This window comes from Ammospiza caudacuta, chromosome 2 (assembly GCF_027887145.1).
Source record: "Ammospiza caudacuta isolate bAmmCau1 chromosome 2, bAmmCau1.pri, whole genome shotgun sequence".
NCBI lineage: Eukaryota > Metazoa > Chordata > Aves > Passeriformes > Passerellidae > Ammospiza > Ammospiza caudacuta.
The window spans coordinates 70,706,609-70,726,820 of NC_080594.1; the positions used below are offsets into that span (position 1 = coordinate 70,706,609).

Consider the following 20,212-nt stretch of genomic DNA (forward strand, 5'->3'; position numbering starts at 1 on the left):
CATCATTCCTGTGGCATTCACATGACCGAGAAAATCAACAGGATTAAGGCAATAATATAGATCCTACCTTGCAGGGGTGATGTGAGTTTTAACATCAGGACAGAGGGCTGTGCAATTATTCTCATATTTACCACACAAGTTTGCAACCCTCATCCTGTCAGGCTGCACTTTCTCCCCAGCTGACCAGATTACCTGATATTTCTGCAATTTACCATGTGCTGACACAGACTTCCCATTATTCTACGATGTTTATGAAGGTTTTTGATTATTTGTGTAAACAGCATTCCGAGACATTTCTTAGTAAGCTGGTAAAAATCAACTACAATTTCCCAATGAAACATAAAAATTCAGTCTGCAAAACCTCCTCTTTATTTACTGCACTTACTTGCAGTAAAAATAATTTTGCATAAGATGTGTACAATTTTTAAATGTACTTAGCCATGGGACTTGCACAACACTCTTCATAAATTTCCATTTACTTTAGTGAGCTCAGACTTGGGCTAATGTAGATTTTTGGAAAATCCCACCATCTTGCTTTACATTTAAGAGTACGAATGATGTTGAATCATGTCAGAGGAGAAGATTAATGCAGCCAAACTAGATTTTGTGCTTGCATAAAGCATAAACTGTTTAAAATCCCATTTTAGCCATGTTTTTAGTCTATACTTTGTGACTTCTATCACTCACCTTCAGCATCTATAGAAATGCTCTCAGCAGTTACCTTGATCCCATAGTTCAGCATAAACCCAAACTGAGGAAAGGAAACTGTGTGAGATCCGTATTTATCTTCCTTTTGTGTGTCTAAAATTTTACTTCCTATTCTGAAACCAGGTAATCACAACCTGGACAACAAAAGGGCATCTCTGCAACAACTGTTTCCTTTGTTAGGCACAATCATTCTTCAGTTATTTATTATCTCATATGAATCAGGAGCAGCTTGCAAGGAACTATTTCAATTATATGAACCACTGACGCAACACTCGCCTTTTCGTAGGCAGAACCTCCCTCCTTATTGACTCTTCAAAAGTCAATAAATGCTTTGCAGAGAGCCCTTGGTTTCAAAAGAAAATTCCCAAGTAAGAGTATCATCACAAAGTTCAAACAGCCCTGAAAAATCCAGCTGAAATGGCCTCTGTAAGGAAACGGAGTGCTGTACAGACACCAGCATGTCATGTCAGCGAGGTTGTCAGCAACATTTGAGCTCCTTGGGTTGGTACCTTCTGTGCACCATCTGGGCTGTGCTGCAGTTTTGATGTCAGATGGGGGTGGGAAACAGTTGCTGTGAGGAGAACCCAGCAATCAGAGCTCTGACCACAACCTGTAGTTGCACCAGCAGCAGCTCAGCCCAGATAATTTTGTTCTCTCCAGCCAAGCACAGAGCACCAAACAGTGCTCATTGCCACTGGGTGGCCACAGTGCTGGGCACCTCAAATCCAGCAGCTGCTGCAAGCTGGACAGGCAGGCACAAGCTACATGGCAGATGGTGGGATGCACACTCTTGCCAATGACACAATCCTACAAAATGCACTCAAATTTGCCACCAAACTGTCTTACATAGATATTCATGCCACAACAGTTGGTGCAGAGCACTGTACAAATATAGCAGTACCCTCATCCAACTTGGCAGGTTGATTCCAAGGCTCCCATCATACCACATCAACGTTTTCCAAGTGCAGTGCTTGTCCTGCCCATCCCTCAACACACTTCAACTTTTGTTCACCAGATACCACCTCAGTTGGCTTCTTCGGCCACAGACACTTTCAGACAACAAATATTTCTTAGGCTCTGGATTCTTACTTACAAGCATCTGAAATTCCAAACATATTCAGGGATGGAGACTCAACTACTTCATTGGACAACCAGGGTGAGGAATTTCTTCCTAATATCCAATCTAAACCTACCTTGGTACACCCTTGGTGTAACTGGAGCCCACTTCCTTTTGTCCTATCACTTATTATCTGGGAGAAAAGACTGACCCACACCTTGCAACAACTTCCTTTCCAGTATTTGTAGAAAGCAAAAAGGTTCCCCTGACCCTCTCTTTCTCCAGACTGAGGAACCCTACTTCTCTCAGCTATTCCTCGTAAGATTTGTGTCCACACCTTTCACCAGCTCCACTGTCCTTCTCTGGACACACTCCAGCAGATCAATGTCCTTCTTTTAGTGAGAAAGACAAAATTCAACACAGGATTCAAGGTGTGGCCTCACCAGTGTCAAGTGCAGGGGCACAATCACTGCCCTGGCCCTGCTGGCCACACTCTTGCTGACACAGGCCAGGCCTGGCCTTACTTGGTGATTTTCTTTTGAAACCAAGAGCTCACTGCAAAGCATTTATTGACTTTTGAAGAGATGCAAGAAGGGAGGTTCTGCCTACAATTGGCGTTCTCAGCAGCTGTTGATCAGCATCCCCAGATCCTTTTCTGATGGGCAGCTTTCCAGCCCTTTGCCCAGCCTGGGGATGTTGTGACCCAAGTGCAGGATCCAGCACTCAGTCTTGTTGACTCTCACACAAGTGGCCTCAGCACATTGATCCAGCCTGTCCAGATTCCTCTGCAGAGCTTTCTCACCCTCCAGCATATCAACACTTCCCAATTTGGTGTCATCTGCAAACTTACTAAGGGTGCACTTGATCCCTTTGTCCAGATCACTAATAATGATATTAAAGATATCCATCAAGTCCTTCCCCTTCTTATACAGAATTCTAGATCTTCCCTCCCTCAGCAGAAAACAGAGAACTCAATGCAGAAAGTGATGGTTTGCACAAGAAATACCAGAAAGAGTTTTTTTTAGTTCATCCATTAAAACAATACCATTTCAGGTAAGAAATGAGTCAGGTGACAGAAGGATATGAGTGCAGATCACACAGCTGGAGTTCCCACACGTTGCTTCCAGCATCCCTCCTCAGTGAGTCCTGCCTACCCAGCCCTCATGAAGTTATGTGAAAGAGACAGGACTGACGACATTCCTTGCAAGGTATTTACTCCACTGAAGGAGAATCACTCTTACAAGCTCAACCTAAGAGAACCTCTTGTTGTTTTCAATTAAATATATACATTTAGTGTAAGAAAGAAAAAACCAGCCAAAGAAGTGTTACTGTGAAGATATTCACTCACAAGCACCTTAAAAAGGCCGCTGTAAAGACAACTGTGAAAGATGATTGTTCATTAAGGTTTATCAACATTTTACACAAGTCTAATTTTTAGGGAAAGAACAGTACTACTGCTTTTCTCTTAAAACAGCTACATTAATCTGTGCACACTCAAGTGCTAGAAAAAAAATTCCTTCATATACTAACTCTTAACCTTTTGCTTGGTGTCATCCCAGACATGACGACTAACCACTGGGTTTGTCAAAACCAGAAAACCCAAGAGTTCAAATGACGGAGAAAGGACCAGCAGGAGCAGAATTGCTACAAGCTGAGAAGTTGGTGTCAGCTATCCCACACCAGCTTTGCCTGATGAGAGCTTGAGCACTTATGGCTGAAATCCTCAGTGTAACCAACAGAGAAGAGCTGGGCCTCAGCAGGCCAACCCAGAGAGCAGTGTGTGAGAAGGTGGACAAAACTGGAAAAACTTAATTGCAGTGCATATCTATCTATCTATCTATCTATCTATCTATCTATCTATCTATCTATCTATCTCTGCACTTCAAGACTGGATTGCAGTGGAGTTGAAATCAAACACTCAACCATTCTGACTCAGACACTTCTGTCTCCCTGCGAACACTTGAGTTTAAATGTTTAAGAAACTCTTGGGCCTAAAGTATGGGCACATTTTGACTCCTCGTGCACCCAGACACTCAAATTCTCATTCAGCTTTAAGGAGCAAATGCAGGCTGTGTGAGTTTTGCCTGGGGTGGTGGAAACACAGGAATGAAGGAGTCAAAACAGTAGACAGTTTTGGGAAATTGGAAGCAAGAAGAGCTGCAGAAAGAGACTAAAAACATGTGGCAATTAGGAAGAGGAGAAAAGGAAAACTGGAAGAAGATAAAATCCTGTTAGTTCAACATTCTGAATATGTGAAGTTTTAAAGAACCTATCAATTTAAAAACAGATGCCTGAAGCTGTGAACATTTGCTGACTCTCTAGTTTTGCATGTGCCTTTGCGAGCTCTATTGTTTTGTCCTGAAACCTGACAAAAATATCCCAAACCAGAGAAATTCTGATACTATTCTGCAGCTTTGTCTTGCAAGACATGGATAGTGAACAGTACATCACAACAGCCATTTACATAGATCAAGCAGGACCCTGGAGCATAAAAAAGTATTTCTAGACAGTTCTCTGTAGAAAATGAGTATTTTCTATTATTTGGGGGAGTCAATTACCAAGTTTTGAAGGGATGAGTCAATGCTCCAAATGGGACTAGTCATTTCTCAATCTTCTACTAACACAACATCTATTTCTAAGAGCCCTCCAAAACCATGCCTTTTGTAGTCCAGATGCGACAAACCAAATTAGTTTAATTACTTTTACCATATTATTTTTCCTAACCTACCATGACTCCTCTCACTTAGGCACTTAGGAACATGGTTACAACTGCTGCTCATTAAATCCTCCAAAACTCTTCAAGTATTGAATTAATAATGCTGAATAATGACCACTGTTCAGCCACTTCAAAATTTTCCACCCTTCGCACAGCCCAACATCTGTCTTCCCATGTCTTTATTCATGTACCCTGACATCTGGAAGACCATTCACTCAGGCAAATAAATCTCTTGAACTTTTACTTTATAACCTGATGACATTCACATATTCCTTATTAAAAAGACTCTGTGTATGTGTAGGTACCAGCCCAAGACATGCCATGTAAGGGACAACAGAACCAGGGTCTGTTTTGTGCCATGCAGAATTTCCCATGTGGGATGTTCCTCAGCAGTTATCCTCTGCCCATCAGCTAGCTGGTATCAACAGTATTTGATGCCAGACCAGATGTTTCAAAGACAGACACCACAAAACCACCATGTAAATAGTTATGGGTTATTCTGCCAGCAGGGAAACTGTTCTGGAACTCCAGGAAACAGAGCTGGGCTTATATCATTCCTTGGGCGAGGAATCTTATTTACTGCAACTGCAGATGCCCCATGTACTCCCTCTGCCCATTTGCAGTTCCTTTCATTTATGTATTATTTAAGTTTCATTTATCCAGCAGTTTAGCAGGCTCTTGGCAACCATGAGGTAACACTGTCTACTACCATGACAGAAAATATCCCAGTGCTCAAGCTGTAAACAGTTCTCTTCCTCTGGCATCAACTCCCCTCTCTTTCTGGTATTACAGATAAGTGCCATGCCCCTTCTTATTTATGTCCTCTTCAGATATCCCTATCTATCCATTTTTTCTGCACATGGAATTGTCACCATGACTCTTGAGTTATTATGTCACTTCTCTGCAGCTCCTTCCTGCAGTGGCACGCAGCATTTTGAAATGTAGCTAACATTTTTATTCCAAATAAGAGACAACGAGGAAATAAACACAGGGGTAAAGACTGTTCAGGGGTAAAGGTTTAGCAATCTAGTCAGATTTTTTTCTATGTTAAGCTTACATCACCCTGTGAAGGACAAAATTAGAAAGCATATGGAAACAAAACCTGATGTATAGGTTTGTGTACTAATTCCAGACAGGGAGGATGGGGACATGGAGAAATAGACTGCTTATCCCATTCACAAAATACAATGGGTTTTTAGTGAAATTTGTGCCGTTTAATAGGTGGAACATGCCCAGTTCTGCTATATAAATATTTATGCCCCAAGTTTCTACTGTCATTATTTTGGAGAAGTATTCCCCACACAGAAACAGAGTGAGGTCATAAGGATTTAGCCTGAAAAAAAATGGAAGAAAATGAAGAAAATAAATAAGCCAACAAGCATGCCTCTGCCCACATCTGATATGCTGCATTTTCTAATCAAAGTGAAGAAATCTGCAGTTTTGCAGGGTTGAGGACATCTGGTGATTCCTGGTTTGGTTTCTGCTACAGGATGTTATGCAATATATGTAATGAGTAGTATTTATGTCAGCTGTTTTCAGCTCCCATGTAAACACCAGAATTGTTCTGAAGCACACAGGACAGTCCTAAGTGCACCCACACTCACAAGATGCTAGGAGAAGAAATCATACATTGAAAACCACAAATGATGGCTAATTAGATTTTGCATTTCTACTAAAAATAAGAAATTTCAGGCAGAAAAGAATCTTTTAACAGCAAAACACTATCTGATAATGAACATCCTCAGGCACTCCCAGAGGAAGAGAGTAGCTTTCAGACATGGGGAAAGGGAAAAATGACAATTCTTACATTTTATGTGATATTTTTATTAGTATAATTTTTTAATGAAAAAATAGAGCACTTATCAAGCACTTTACAACTTTCAAGTGCCTTATAAAGATTTTTCGAAAATGTAATCCCTCATAAAATTCTCTTTTCACAGTAGTACTGTGTAACAAATATCAACTCCATTCTGCAGGTAGGAAAGCCAAACCAGTGAGCATCAGCCTTCCCAAAACTGCTGAGAGTGAACAGCAAGGCTATGACTTACACATTAGGAAACACCTTACTTTCTGTAATGAAAGTGCTAGAACTAAGCTTGAATCCTTTAAAGCTTTGAAATATTTTCAATCATTTTGATGCAAAAATCTAATTCAATTATTTACTTAATGCAGTCCCTAATTCACTCTCTGTCTTTGGTGAAGATAGGCAATTTGACTTTTATGTTTCAGTATCGTCACAATATGCAAATAAAATATCTTTCCAGGAAGAGATTAGTTTCGTATCAGTTGAGCAAGTCTGGCAAAACAATTTCTACAAGCAGAACAGGAACATACTGTGCTGCCTGGGACACGTCTTGAAGTTCAGGTTTTTATTTCTTGTTCTCAGTCTGACTTAGGCAAAGGACAGGGATATGGTTTCTTCACATGGAAACCAGGAACAAAACAATTTCTTCTGTTCAAATATACAGTGACAACCTCCACTCTAGAAGAAGAGACAGAACTTCATTACACTTTGGAAGCCCTTGAACTCACTATTTACAAACTCCACTTCATTTACAATTATCCACTTGTGATAATTCAGGTGGGAGTCCTTTTCTCACATGAAAACACACAAACACATTTCACTGCACTGATGAGCTTTGGATCTGTTTGCCATCCTGGCCCTTCTTCTCACTCCCCCTGCAAGACCAGCACCTAGTTTGGCAACCCTGTTTCTTTCCTTCCACTACGTTGACTCACATGCCACTCTAGGTACACAGCTGCCCCAGTCTGATGCTATTTACACACAAATCCCAGCAAAAAAGCCTTTGGGACTAAAATCACAAAATTCAATTTGCTGTAATTTAAGAAGGCAAACCCATTGTATCAGTCTCTGGTCTGTTCTGTAACCACATGCACACAAAAATGAGAAAGAGAGGGAATCCATGCAAATTCCTTATTTTCTCTTTTTGGGGCTCCTGCAGAGAGTTTGACCCAGAATGGGCCCTCCTAAGCACTATGTGACATATGAATGAATTAATGCCTGGGGACAAGGATTAGTTACATACATTGCCAAGGGTGCTGCTGATACAGTATGATAAATTTTGACTCCTGTAAAAAATAGAAAAAGTAAAACATTTGGAAATGTAAAAGGCCTCTTCCTGTACACCTGAATGCAGGAGCCAGACCAAATCCCAACAGTTCATGAAAAATATAATTTTATTAACCTTCCTGAAATTTGTTTCCTGTATGACACAGTGTGTATGTGTAAGTTTTCAAGTATATCTTAAGTGCATATACATATACACTTAACAGGTATATATTATAGATATATTTGTAGTGAAAGATGACATGGGGTTTTCTTCTTCACAACAGCCATAGCAAATACATGAGACTATTGAATTTCCAGTGCTGTGGGAAAAAACTGAGCAACAGATCCATACTTCCATCAGCAGCCAAGTGTATGGAGGGTGCCAGCAGATCTGCACATTTACTCTCCTTAACTGGGGTGCCGCAGTCTTGGGCTTTAGCCTGGCCTTCCACAAATAAAGCAACTTTCCTTCACTGTGGTCTACAACTGCAAGGCAGACACCAAACCAGTCCCACTTCCCTACCCATCCACCTTCAATGCTGGTTCTGTCACTCCTCCTGGCATTATTCCATCATGTTCATCAGCAGAAATACTCATGGTTTCTCACTATGAAACTTAGACCTTCCTTTTGTTTCTTGAAGAAAACCAAAAACCCCAATCCAACAATGAAACCTGTCAAAGAAATAATAAAGAAAACCCCAAACAAAAAGTGACTAAAAGGCTCCAAGGGATGAACTTGGTCTTAGAGTTTTGCACAACTGATTATTTGGTGTTTGCACTGTGCTAGAAATCAGGCTCAAGCAGAGGATGGGCACTGCTGTGCTGAGCTGTGTATAGAAACAGAGCATTGAAAAAACTCACCTCCCAATTAAGTGAGTTGGAAATGGAATTAAAATTCCCAAAAGAAGATATACTAATTTTTATCACAATACAAATCAGATTAAAAATATATAACACTTAAGAAAAATATCAGCTGAAAAAAATATGCATGAGAGGGACAAGGGGAAAGCTCACTAATGTGACTGAAATTCCACTATTTCGTATCCTATGTGGAGAAAACACTGAAGTGTAGAAAATAACTCCTCATCCTACACAGGTTTAATCAGATCTTTTTACTTCCTCATGAAACAAGAAGTTTATGTAGAATTCACCCATGTTTCTAACTGCTTATTGGTAAAAATGTGAAGAGTGAAACCACTAATTTTCAGCATCTACCTCTTGTTTGCTTTTATGCATGCAAAAAAAAAAAAAAAAAAAAAGAAAGCAGGAAAGAAAAAAAACCTGAACAAAACATTTTTAAAAAAAGCTTTTATGATGTTTACTTGCAGTTTTCAGCCTGCTGCACTCTCAAAGACTGTGTTTCTGATCCAAGGTTGCCCTGACAAGGACAGGATGGGCACAAGCAACTTCAGACACACTTCCCAAAAAACATGTGTTATCACCAGCAGCAAATTATTGTTCCCTCTGCTGGGGACTGAGTGGGCTGCAAGAGTTGGAAACCCTGTACTGTGTATTTATTCCTCCAGGTCTGGGTGCAACATCTGGGAAAATGTTTTGGAAGCAGTGGGAGTAAAGACATCTTTCTTGCCTTCATGGCACTTCAGGGCTACACATGGTAGACCACAATCACGCCAGAGACCTCAGATGAACTGCAGTTCTTTGGAGGTAGAGCATTAAGTACTAAAAGGTTGGCTTAGAGAAAAATCTTATTCTGCATAATGAAATTATCATTATTCCCTCGTGCCACACACAGACAAAACACATATGCACCCCATATTTACAAAGTCAAGGGGCACTGTTGAAAATATTTTTCATAACCTTGAGACTGCAAGTAATCACAGAGGCAATCAGACTCGCTTTCCCATCAAAGTGCCTTGGAATAACCACACGGGCACTCTTCCATATCGGCACAGCATCAGACCTACAATGCAGAGGAATGACTCCCTGTGTGTAAGGTGAATTCAGAGCTTGCAAAACGTGCCAGAAACGAAAACATTTAACTTTCCACAGAGCAGCTATTGGAAGAGAACTGGATGTACAAGCTCCTTCTGGTATGGACACCTGCCTGTAACCAGCTGGCTTAGACAACGATCTCGCTACATCCAGAGGTTCCCACTTCTGCATCACCTTTCTAGGCTGTGGTGGCTCTGGTGAGCTGGCCCTCACACCCCTGCTACACCAGGAGACACCCTGCACCAGGAGACAGCTGCTCTTAAATATACCTCTGTCCTGAAATGTGAAGCCTGCCACATCAATGAGAGTGGGCTGAGGTTTCCTTTATTAAATAATCAGTTTATCTTCTAAAGAGAAACTGCATGAAGAAAGAGAAGAAAGGATAGAAAGGAAAACTTCTGTGAAATATACTAGTTTTCACATTGGAAAGCTCTACTGTTTATTGAAACTGGCAGCAAAATTTAAACACTAAAAGAAAGTATTTCTTACAGAATAAAAGCATCACCCAACACAAATAGACCCTCCTATTTTACTTAAAGCAAATTAATTTTTAAATTGGCTTTGTTTATTTAAATTCCCAGTTTCTGAAACAGCACATGAACCTGCTTTTGGAGGTTTTTTCACTTGACAGATTTTCATGGTACTGGAAGAGCTCAGGGACAAGAAGAACATAGGACATGAGAAAGAAAAGCTGGGGTTTTGAAGAGTGAGTCTGGCAGGTAGGTGTCAAAGATGTGTTAGAGACCAAAAATCTACACAGTTCAAGTAAAATCCAGACAGATTATTTTAAAAATGTTGCTTCTTCCCAATATTTATATAAAGAAGGGATTACAAATCTGTAAATATCTCTGTGGACTTACAGTCAGCAAAAGGCACTAAACAGACCTTAAAAAAACAACAGGTAATGAATGGAGTTTTAAAACCTACAGAACAAAAATAGCTTTTTTGGTGCCTCTGACTTTTTAAGTCCACTCTGAAAGCGCTCAAAGGAAAATGTGAACAAAGACTAATGACAGGGGCCCTTTCATATTAAAATAATATATGGAGCAACAGTGAGTGAGAGGAATGCAATGTTTGAAAAAGCACAGACTAAATAAAACACCCATGTACTCACTAGTTCTCTCTCTTCTAGGGTGGTGTTTCAACACAGCTACAAAGGAACATCTTGGGGAGGGAATGCTGTCATTTTCTCAGGTACAAATCTGTACTTCTGAGATGTTTACTGTCTCCACGTAAAACTGCTGAAGACCCCTTGACACTGACAAATAGGCTTCATTACGTCTGTGCCAAAGGTATTTGCTCTCATCTCTCAGGAATGATATAGGCGTTGATCAAGGACAAAGCACCAAACCCTAAAACAATTCACTTGGCCTGGGGGCTTTACTCAGCCTGGCACTGCAAGGGCCTGACAGAGCAGCCCCTACTGCAGCAGCAGCACTGAGAAGGGCGACCGAGACCCAGCGCTGGCTGGGGCAGGACAAAGAGCAGCAGTTGCAGTCCCGTATCTGAGTCCCACAAAACTGCTCTGGTTACTGACCTTGGCCTCCTCCACTCCTCCATGCCTGTGGATATATGGTACCTACACCCATGGATTAAATCCATTCCCACTTCATGATACCTGGAAAGTCCCAGGCTTTTGCAGCTGCTGACCCCACAAAGCCGCACTGTCATGTTCTTCCAGAAATTTTTAACTAACGACTGAAATAAGGTTGTACAGAAATACAAAATGCCGATTACTACTACAGTAAATGAAAATCCTGTGGAGGTGAGAGACAGGGAATAAATCTCTTGTGTTTCAGACGCTAAAATTATGTCCCACATTACCTCAAAGCAGGCATCTTGTTTCTTTGTTGACTTCTTCACGATGATTCATACAATGTTTTAAACTCCTTAGGCTTCTCCATGTGCTAAGGGGGTAGCCATGATGAACTAGTACTGGATTTAACCATGAGCAACTTCAGATGTTTAGATGTTCTTACAGTGGAAAGAACCAGTATTACTCAGTCTGTAGGACTCAGATGTCCTATTGGAAGTGTCAATAGCAACTTCAGTGCTGCTTGAAAGGACTGAAATAGCCACTACAGATCATAAAATAGCATTCTGACTTGTTTTCTTCTCCAACTGCAAAGTAAAAGCAGCAAAGTGAAGAAGGTGGGTCCCATCAGGGCTGCACAGGTGCACACCCCTTGGAAACAGCATTTACACTCTCCCCATTCCTGGGGCCAGCACCAGCACCTGTGCCAAGTGCAACACAGATGAACACAATCCAGGAATGCAACTCATGGCTGCTGATTTTCCCATTTTTAAAGATTATTCCTTTGTGGAGTCACACATTAGTTATTTTCTTTAAGTTCACTGAAGCAGAAACTAGCTCAATGCAAGTCCAGTGAGCCAATTTCTCACAGTTTCTCCCTGCAGAAAGAGTTGATAAACCTGAGCTGCAAGATTGCCTGTGAGCCCTGAAGGCTCTCCATCACACCTGATACCTTTATTTGATGATCTGGCAAAACAAAAACAAGGAGCTGATACTAGAAAGAGAAATGTAATACCAGAGCTTGTGCTTTATGCAATGCTCTATCTATCAGAGGTTTCACTTGCAGCTTTCCCAGTCAGAGACAATACATAATTCAAGCCCGCCCCCCAGTGGACTCCATGCCCACACCAGCACACCAAGTTTTGAGGACACTGGTGGCAAGTATTGAGGAGATAGATGACAGCATACTTACAAAACCTAGGAGTTACTCCAAGAGAATTAAATTCAACTGTTACAATATCTATAATATTCTGTTTCTGGTCTCCATTAGGATGAAAGGAAGTATAACTTCCAACCAACAAATCTGTTCACCCTATCATAACACCACATTGTTTTTTCTCCTGAGTCCAAACTACTGTGAATGTTTCAGTGGCTATGCACACAAAATAATGTAGTTTGGAAAAGATCTTTAAGATCACCGAGTAAATGAAAAAAAAAAAGTTCTCAAGCACATACTGCTTAGGTAAACAACTGTCAGCAAGATCAGCCTGCCTAAAAAAAATAAGGTACAGATTATGCAATGCTGAGTTTCTGTGATCTTTTCTCAGAAAGTTTCCTACTGAAACTTGCTCACTCTTGCGTGCATAGCTGTCATATTTCATTTATACTTATCCAAAACTGCACTAATTACTCTGGGTCATACGTGAATAATTAACTTGTTTTGCCTGAAGCAAAAGTAAAGGCCAAGATAAAAAATGTAAGATGAGATTAGTACACGGCCAAGTACAAGATGAGTATACTCATGGCCAAGGCTACATATAAGTCTGAATATACCAACTTCTCATCAAGACCTATGAAGTGTCCTGTAAAGCACATTTCATTTTAACAGCATGACACAGGTTTTCTCACTGGATCCACTGACTAAATTCAGCACTGACCATTTGTTCTGGACTACACTTCTTTCATCATGTCTGCTGCAATGTCACTATAAAGCAGTAGTTATCAGCTGACTATTTAATGAAGGTTTTTGACTTGATGTTATTTTCCTTTTTCCCTGAAGTAAGAACCAGCTACCAGCATGACTACAGAACAGTTCAGGTAGCTGTATGTTGGTGTGGGAATTCGTTTCAGTCAGCTCAGTCTGGCAGGTATCCGGGCTTCCTCTGTGCTCAGCAGTGAAGGAGAAGCACCTTTGCAAGCCAATCTCTGGGTATACCTGAAGAGGGAATAACATGCCCCAGAGGTGCCAATCCCTCTTCTCTGACTACCCAGAGATCCCAGACAGATAGCAAAGCCTCGACACCAGCTGCCAGGGAACCACAGCTGGGGATAGGGATCCTACGATTACAGCAGGCAGACAAACTCCTTTTGTGCTGGTGGAGAGCTACATATGCTTAAACTGGGATTTACCTACATCCTCTCAAGCCTACAGGGCCTACTTCTGTGCACCCTACGTGCACAGCCTGAGATTCAGTGGTGTTGGTTACCTAACACTGATCGGGGTGCATTACCTGCAAGCACCAGTCTGCCCCAAGAGATCCCTGACAAATTACAGACATCCAACAAATGTAATTCTCAGTGTTTTAAAATGCCATAACAGAAAAGAGCCTCCTCTGTTTCTGGGCTGCCTTGGGTGTGACATTTCTGAGGTTTTCCACATCTAGTTTGGTAACTCACATGATGATTGCTTATAATGCTGGGCTGGTCGCCAGGCTGGCAGGATAGAGAAGAGTGACTTCCCTGTGGTGTAAGCAGATAAATGGCACTTCTGTTTAAAACCAAACCCTCTATGGCTCTTCTCTGCTGGGCTCTCTGTCTTTGAATCTGTTACAGCTATGTAATGCTCAAAGGGTGGTACAGGCAAGAAAAGAAACAACACATAAATCCAGCAGGGAGAAGGAAAATGACAGAGTAGGGTTAGACTGGGATAAAAGAGGTAAAACAAAAATGACAGAAAATGGTGACAGGGTAAGGGTAAATAAAAGATATTAGAAGAGTAGGGATGAAAGGCCACATTTAAGATGGGAAAGAAGAGGGAAGACAAAGAAAGAATTAAGACAGGACATGACAAATAACGATAGAGCACAAGGCTTGTCTTAATGGGAAGATATGAAGAAACCAAGAAAATTGGCCTGGAAGGAAATGTAATGCAGTTTCCAGATCACCAGAACATTTCTGTTGTTTAAGGAAGGGACTCATACCTTACAGAAATTGTTTTAGTAGGGAATATTAGGATGGAGCCTTGTTCCATCCTCCTCTCAACAAAAGTCCTACCAGCCAAAGGACATACTGGAAAAAGCGATGGAGATGCAGCCTCAATTGAAATGGAGAAGCCTTCACTTAATTTTCTAAAACAATATGTCATTCCCTTTAGAGTACATCAGATCACAGAAAGAACCAGCAGATCCTCAGCAAAGAACAACATTGTCCTATACACTGGATAAACACCATCTCTCCTCCAAGGAGTTACAGGAATGCTGAAGTCCATTAAGAGCACAGAGATCAATACATTTAATTTAAGCAAATCAGCATCAGAGTAAGGAATAACATTGAGGCTCAGAGTGTTCTTTTCACTGCCTTTCCAGCCATCCAATCAATCCCCTTTTACACTTGCTCTCGAAAACTTCAAATTGCTGCTCCTGAGTTTATCCACAATAAAATTACAACTATTACACATCACTGCTTCCGCTACCCTTACATGCCTGTCATACAGATTAGTAACAGCCCATAAAGTTAGTAAGGACAGCAGGTATTGAGTGAGTGTTAAGTATGGTCACCCCTGAATGGGGCCCAGCTCCTTTAAGCATCTCTCTTGCACCTCTGCTGTAGGGATCTGGTGGAACTGATTCTCATACAGTGATGACTTCCCTCTCCAGTATGGGACAGGTGCCTCTGAAAGCCTCCAGAAAGACAGACTGAGGACTTGAGTTTACCCTTGAATTGAACTGAAGGATTTCAGGAGCTCCCAGCATCCAAAGGCTACATCTGTAAAAGCAAGTAGTTTCAAAAGAAAAAGGTCTGTAGAGTGAAAAAAGTGTTGCTGAACATTCATGACCACACTATATGCCCTTGAGGGTTTTCTCTGGACTAGATCTGGTTTGTCCCAAGCAACGACCACACTTTGTTGAAGCACAGCAAGTATGTCCCCAGAGGCCACTTTTCTGTTGAGTTTCATCCAAGAAGAGTCTGGTTGGTGCTGCCACCAGTCTTGTGCTGCCAAGAGGGGATGACAGGGAAGCTCCACTCAAAAGAACACTCCTAATCTGCACCAGAATGACAATGCACTCACAGACATCTCTGTTATTTAAGTACAGGCCTTTGGCTCTTAGTGTAGGATGACAAGTCCATTATGCCCTAAACTGGACAGAAACCACAGTGCCAGCAAACCTCACCTGTGTGCGTTCTCCGGTGAGCCTTCAGGTGGGAGCTTTTTGTGTACACTTTGTTGCATCCCTCAAAGTCACACCGATGGATGCGCCGCTTCCTGGAGTCTGGAGACTCAGACCTCCTCTGACGCCTTGTGCTCTCAATACTGAACGGTGAAATTGAACTGAAAAACAGAACAGAAGCAAAAAGTGAAGCAAGAGCATGGTGTATAGCTTGGGCCCCAAAAAATCAGCTGTAACAGAAGTGACTGTGTTAGAAGGGATGTAAAAAATGAATTATCTATTTTCCTTTCAACATTTTGACACAATTAGTGCTTGAACTAGAGCATATTCTGCAATATGAAATAACTGAAGTTTTGATTTAGAAGTGCTTATTGCCCAAAAAAATCCCACCATGATGCTTGAAATACTGCTCCAATAATGAAGCAGCCTGACTTTATCTGAGCTCTATTTCTATTTGACATGTGTCCAGGTACAAGCTCACTGAACTGTTTTCTAAACAAGTTTATATATAGCCTCCATAACTTCTCTTTGACAAGTTTAAATAGATAAAAAGCCTGAAACCTTTTATGAAAAAGTGTTTCCAGTACCCAGATCTGAACTATGGATCTTCACATTAGGCCCAACACCTGTTGTTTGCTTGAATACAGACTGCTAACAGATCCAGATCACCCTGCAGCAGCGATTTTTCCATTTTCTCATTTAGCACTTCTCAATCTGTCACGTGCAAGCCAATACAATTTATTTTCTTTCAGACCACTGATAAATGAAGTTTAAGAACAAGGCCAGAGAACAATCCCCGCAGAAACACATAAATGCTTATCAAAGATACTCCATTTACAGCAATGTCCCACAGCCTATCAGTTACCCTAATTTTAAGCAATTAAAATACAGCACTGAAGTAATGTTGTGTTAGTTTCTAAGTACAGTGTGTGCTGGACCTATTGCTTGAAAACCCCCTTGCTACCACAATGCATTTGGCTTGGTTAGATAAATTATTATCAAGTCGGAAGGCCGTGATTCAAACCCTCAATGACTGCCAGTAATCACACCACCCAGCCATAGATCATTATTAACTGATCATCCTATCAACCTCACTATGACTATATTGCACAGCAACCACCATCACCCACAGCTACAGCAGCCTGCTTAGTTAAGTACTGGGACAACTCTGCCCTTCATCAGGTTTCTGGGGCTTCCCAGGTTTATTGACATTCAGGGTAAATGGGCTACACACTCATTAGCCTGCTCTTTTAGACTCTTAAGATCAATCTGAAGGAAAAGGATGAACCTTTGGGAAATCCATGGTACTAAGGCAAGCATTTGAAAGGAGCACTGATGTTGATGCATCTGCTGGGAAGCACCTCTGTTAACACTGACCTGCAGGCTCCTGTCAGAGGAACTCCTGCACAGCTGTAGCTGTTATGGCATACACTGAACTCCTGGAGCTTTCCAGAACTTGCTGAGGACTCCTCATATGGGTTAAAAGTTTGTGTAAAGCATCTCACACCATTATCACATGATTTCACTGATGTTCTAATTCTCTGCATACAAACCTCTAAGCCTTGAATTAACGGTAGTCCAAATTTCGCAGTTTTATTTTTGTTTAAATATTTCCACAGAACAATCCTAATCTGAAGCACTAATGGGAGGGGAGGGGGAGTACTTTCTTTATGAAGAGTACTCTGTAAACACATATTCATATTTTACCTGCAGGCAAGAGATTCTCCAGATTAATTATTTTTGCCTATAATATGATGCATGTCAACAGATGTGCAGAGAGTTCCTGGAATGGAGACAGAAGTGGACAGAGAGCCGTAGTAACAACATTAGCTGGCAAAAATTGTCCCCAAGAGGCTAAGAAAGATTAGCACTTTAACTATATGACTGGAATACAGATATGTCTAGCTCTCACAGAAATAGCTTAGGAATTGCATTTAAGCAATTGTTCTGAATATCAGAACAAATAAAAGTCTTGGGTTAGAAATTCACTGAGAATGGTTTCACTACTCCAGTAGGGTTTTCTTTTTTTTTAAACATCCTACCAGCTGAAATAAAAGCAAATTTGTAAATCAAATGTTAAAGCTCAATACTAAACACACAAAATCCAGTGCTCAAAACTAGGAAATCCTGATCTTTTAAAGTAAATATTTGTGCATCTTTTTTCTGCAAGTATCTTATGAGCTGTCTTAAAACCCTATTTTGTAACAGAGTGTTCAGATCCTGTATGGTACAGGTCATTTAAATAGGAGGAAGATCAAGCTTAAAATGCTGCTGCAATTTCCAGCCCCAAGACAAACTCAACCTAGAGAAGAGTCAGCACCTCATGAAAAGCTATTTGTCACATATGAGAAAGTGATCTCACTGCTGGGAACCACTCTGTGCTTTCCCGGATATTTATACAGAAGAGGATGGCACAGAGCAGTGTCATGAAGGTGGCACACAATCAATGCTGCTGCTTTTTAACTGGATTGCTCCCTCTTTCTAAAAAGTGTAGCACCCTGCTTATCCCACAGGAGAGAAAATAACTGAGTAAGCCACAGGAGGTGACGAATATTGTCACCATCCCCTGAGAGCTTCACAGTCATCGCTTGCTCAGCACAGCAAGGAGAAAAGCTCTTGTCAGCTAGAACCAGCAAATGTCACCTCACGCCTTCCCCTCGCAGCCCTGCAGCTTAAATGAGAAACCAACCAGCAGAGGACACCCACATGGCAAGTGAGAGCATATGTCCAAGGTGGTTTTCCTCTGCCACTTCAACTCCTGTGGCATAGGGGGACCCCCAGAGCAGACATCTTCAACAGTGATAAAGGAGACAGAATCTACCTGACACCACCAGTGGGGTTTTAGCCTTGCAAAAGCTGTGTGGCTTTAAATGGGGATATCACCAAAGACCCTAAAAAAAGCACAAAGTGCTTTTTTGAGCTTCCTCAGGTTAGTCCCTCTCACAGTAACTCCCAGATGATTTGCTGATGCTCCTTCCCTTTGCCATGCAAACAGCAAAGGGACACCTTCTCCTTTCTCCAGCAATTTCTATAAAATACCCTCACTGATCACAAAGACAGAAGTAAAGTCCTCAAAACCACATTTGGTGCCTCTTGAAGTTCCCACAGGGGCTGTGCCAGATGTCTCTGGTCAGGACATGGTTCCCAAAACTACTGTTTGATGGCACCATGGTAGACAAAGACTTTGAAATGGATGTATCAGGGAATTCACAGGAAATTCACAATTTTTTCAACTAACTTACTTTCCATTTTTGTTTAAAATTCTATAAAATAAGGAAAAAAACCAAAAAAGACCACAATACCCCTCTTCCCCCAATCAAAATCCAAACAAACCATAGTGTAGCAGCCTATTTAAAATTTAAGTGTCCTCCCAGCAACTGCACAGAGGGAAATCTTAGAAACTTGTCATCAGTCAAGAGCTACCAGGGTACCCTGAGGAGGAACTGCCAATTCTTCTGTTAATGGCCATGATTTCAGGCAGCCTTCAATGCTCAAGGTGGGCTTTTGCAGTAGGACTGATGCCACATTTAACAGCTCAGCAGGATGTATTAAATTACTGTTGAAACATGAAGTTTGAAAGATAAATTAACAAAGAAAAAAACTGAGTTCTGACCTGTTAGCTTGATGTTTATTTATTTGTAGCTCAGTATTTCTAAAACTTGTGTAATTTCTATGTTAGTGTAGAAATTGTTACACCTAATGGGAATCCTGGGAGACTGCTGGCTGCCTCCATGAGCCATTGCAACACCTGCAGTCAGTATGGTTCGTAGGGTGAAATAAATAAAACCAATGCGAGCATTTAGGGTGACTTATAAAAATTCAGCCGTGTTACTTCCAGCTAGAAGTGAAACCATACATCTTTGCAACTCACACATAGCAAAGTTCTTGTCTCTGTGATACAAAGAAGTCTGCAAAACCTAACACCGACCGGGGCTTCACCACTAGATGGCCACCAAGTTCTGCTAAACGTGATCTGCACTGCGTGAGATGTGGATCATAACAAACCTGGTTGCAGGATTATTTTTCCTTTCTATGAATGCTGCCCCTGACTTCCCATGCTCCGTGTGGACAGTGAACAGCCCTTGGCACAGGCAGCAACACTGTTAAAAACCACATGTAATGGGTAAATTTATACTGATCCTGTATTTTCTGAGCAATATACTGAGCAGGGCTGCCTGGGGAACACAGTGTGTTTATTAAAGCCTTGAACTGTGCTCAGTCTCGTGACACACCCCAAGTGCCTGCACACTGGCTGCTTCCCACTCACAGTGTGCTAAGTGCACTCACCCTGTGGCAAACACCCAGGGCTACCTTTGGCCACCCAAGCACGAGCTCCTGGGCGCTGCTGGCATCCCAGTGATACAGCCAAGGGCTGGCTGACATGGCCAGCGAGGAGCGAGGGACGTGCAGCAAGCCACGCTTCGCTCTTTGTCTACAAACCCAAACACTGTCCCAGTGTTGCATCCTCATCCTTGTGATTACCATTTCTACTCCTGCTTGGCCCCTCCACTATGAGCTCAGACTCTCTGGCAACACATCCTGCCTGCCTCCACAGTCCTCATGGAAAACACATCGATCCAGGGCTAACAGGTCAAACCAGCTTGTACCCAAAATCCCTGTCACCTCACCTAAGTCTCTCCTGTACAGCAATCAGGCTGCATCACCTTCTTCTCCAGCTGGCCCTGTAGTTAATTGAGAGACTTCTGATTGCACCCCAATAACAGTCTGTGGCTGCTAAAAGCAGATGCTCTCTTCCCTTTGGGGTGGGACCCAGGATGTGTCAGCCATGTCCTCTCCACTCTGGCTGCCACAGGAAGAAGAACCAGATGGGGCTCAGGACCGAGCA

General features: G+C 41.7%; 1 protein-coding gene across 2 annotated transcripts in view; it reads right to left on the reverse strand.

Moving 5' to 3' along the window:
• Positions 1-20,212, reverse strand: part of KLF12 (KLF transcription factor 12) — a 238,403-nt gene that overhangs the window by 7,538 nt on the left and 210,653 nt on the right. For both annotated transcript variants that reach the window (XM_058825256.1, XM_058825255.1), the window contains exon 6: positions 15,370-15,527. In XM_058825256.1, the coding sequence (XP_058681239.1) occupies positions 15,370-15,527 (158 nt within the window). The remainder of the gene's footprint in view (positions 1-15,369; positions 15,528-20,212) is intronic.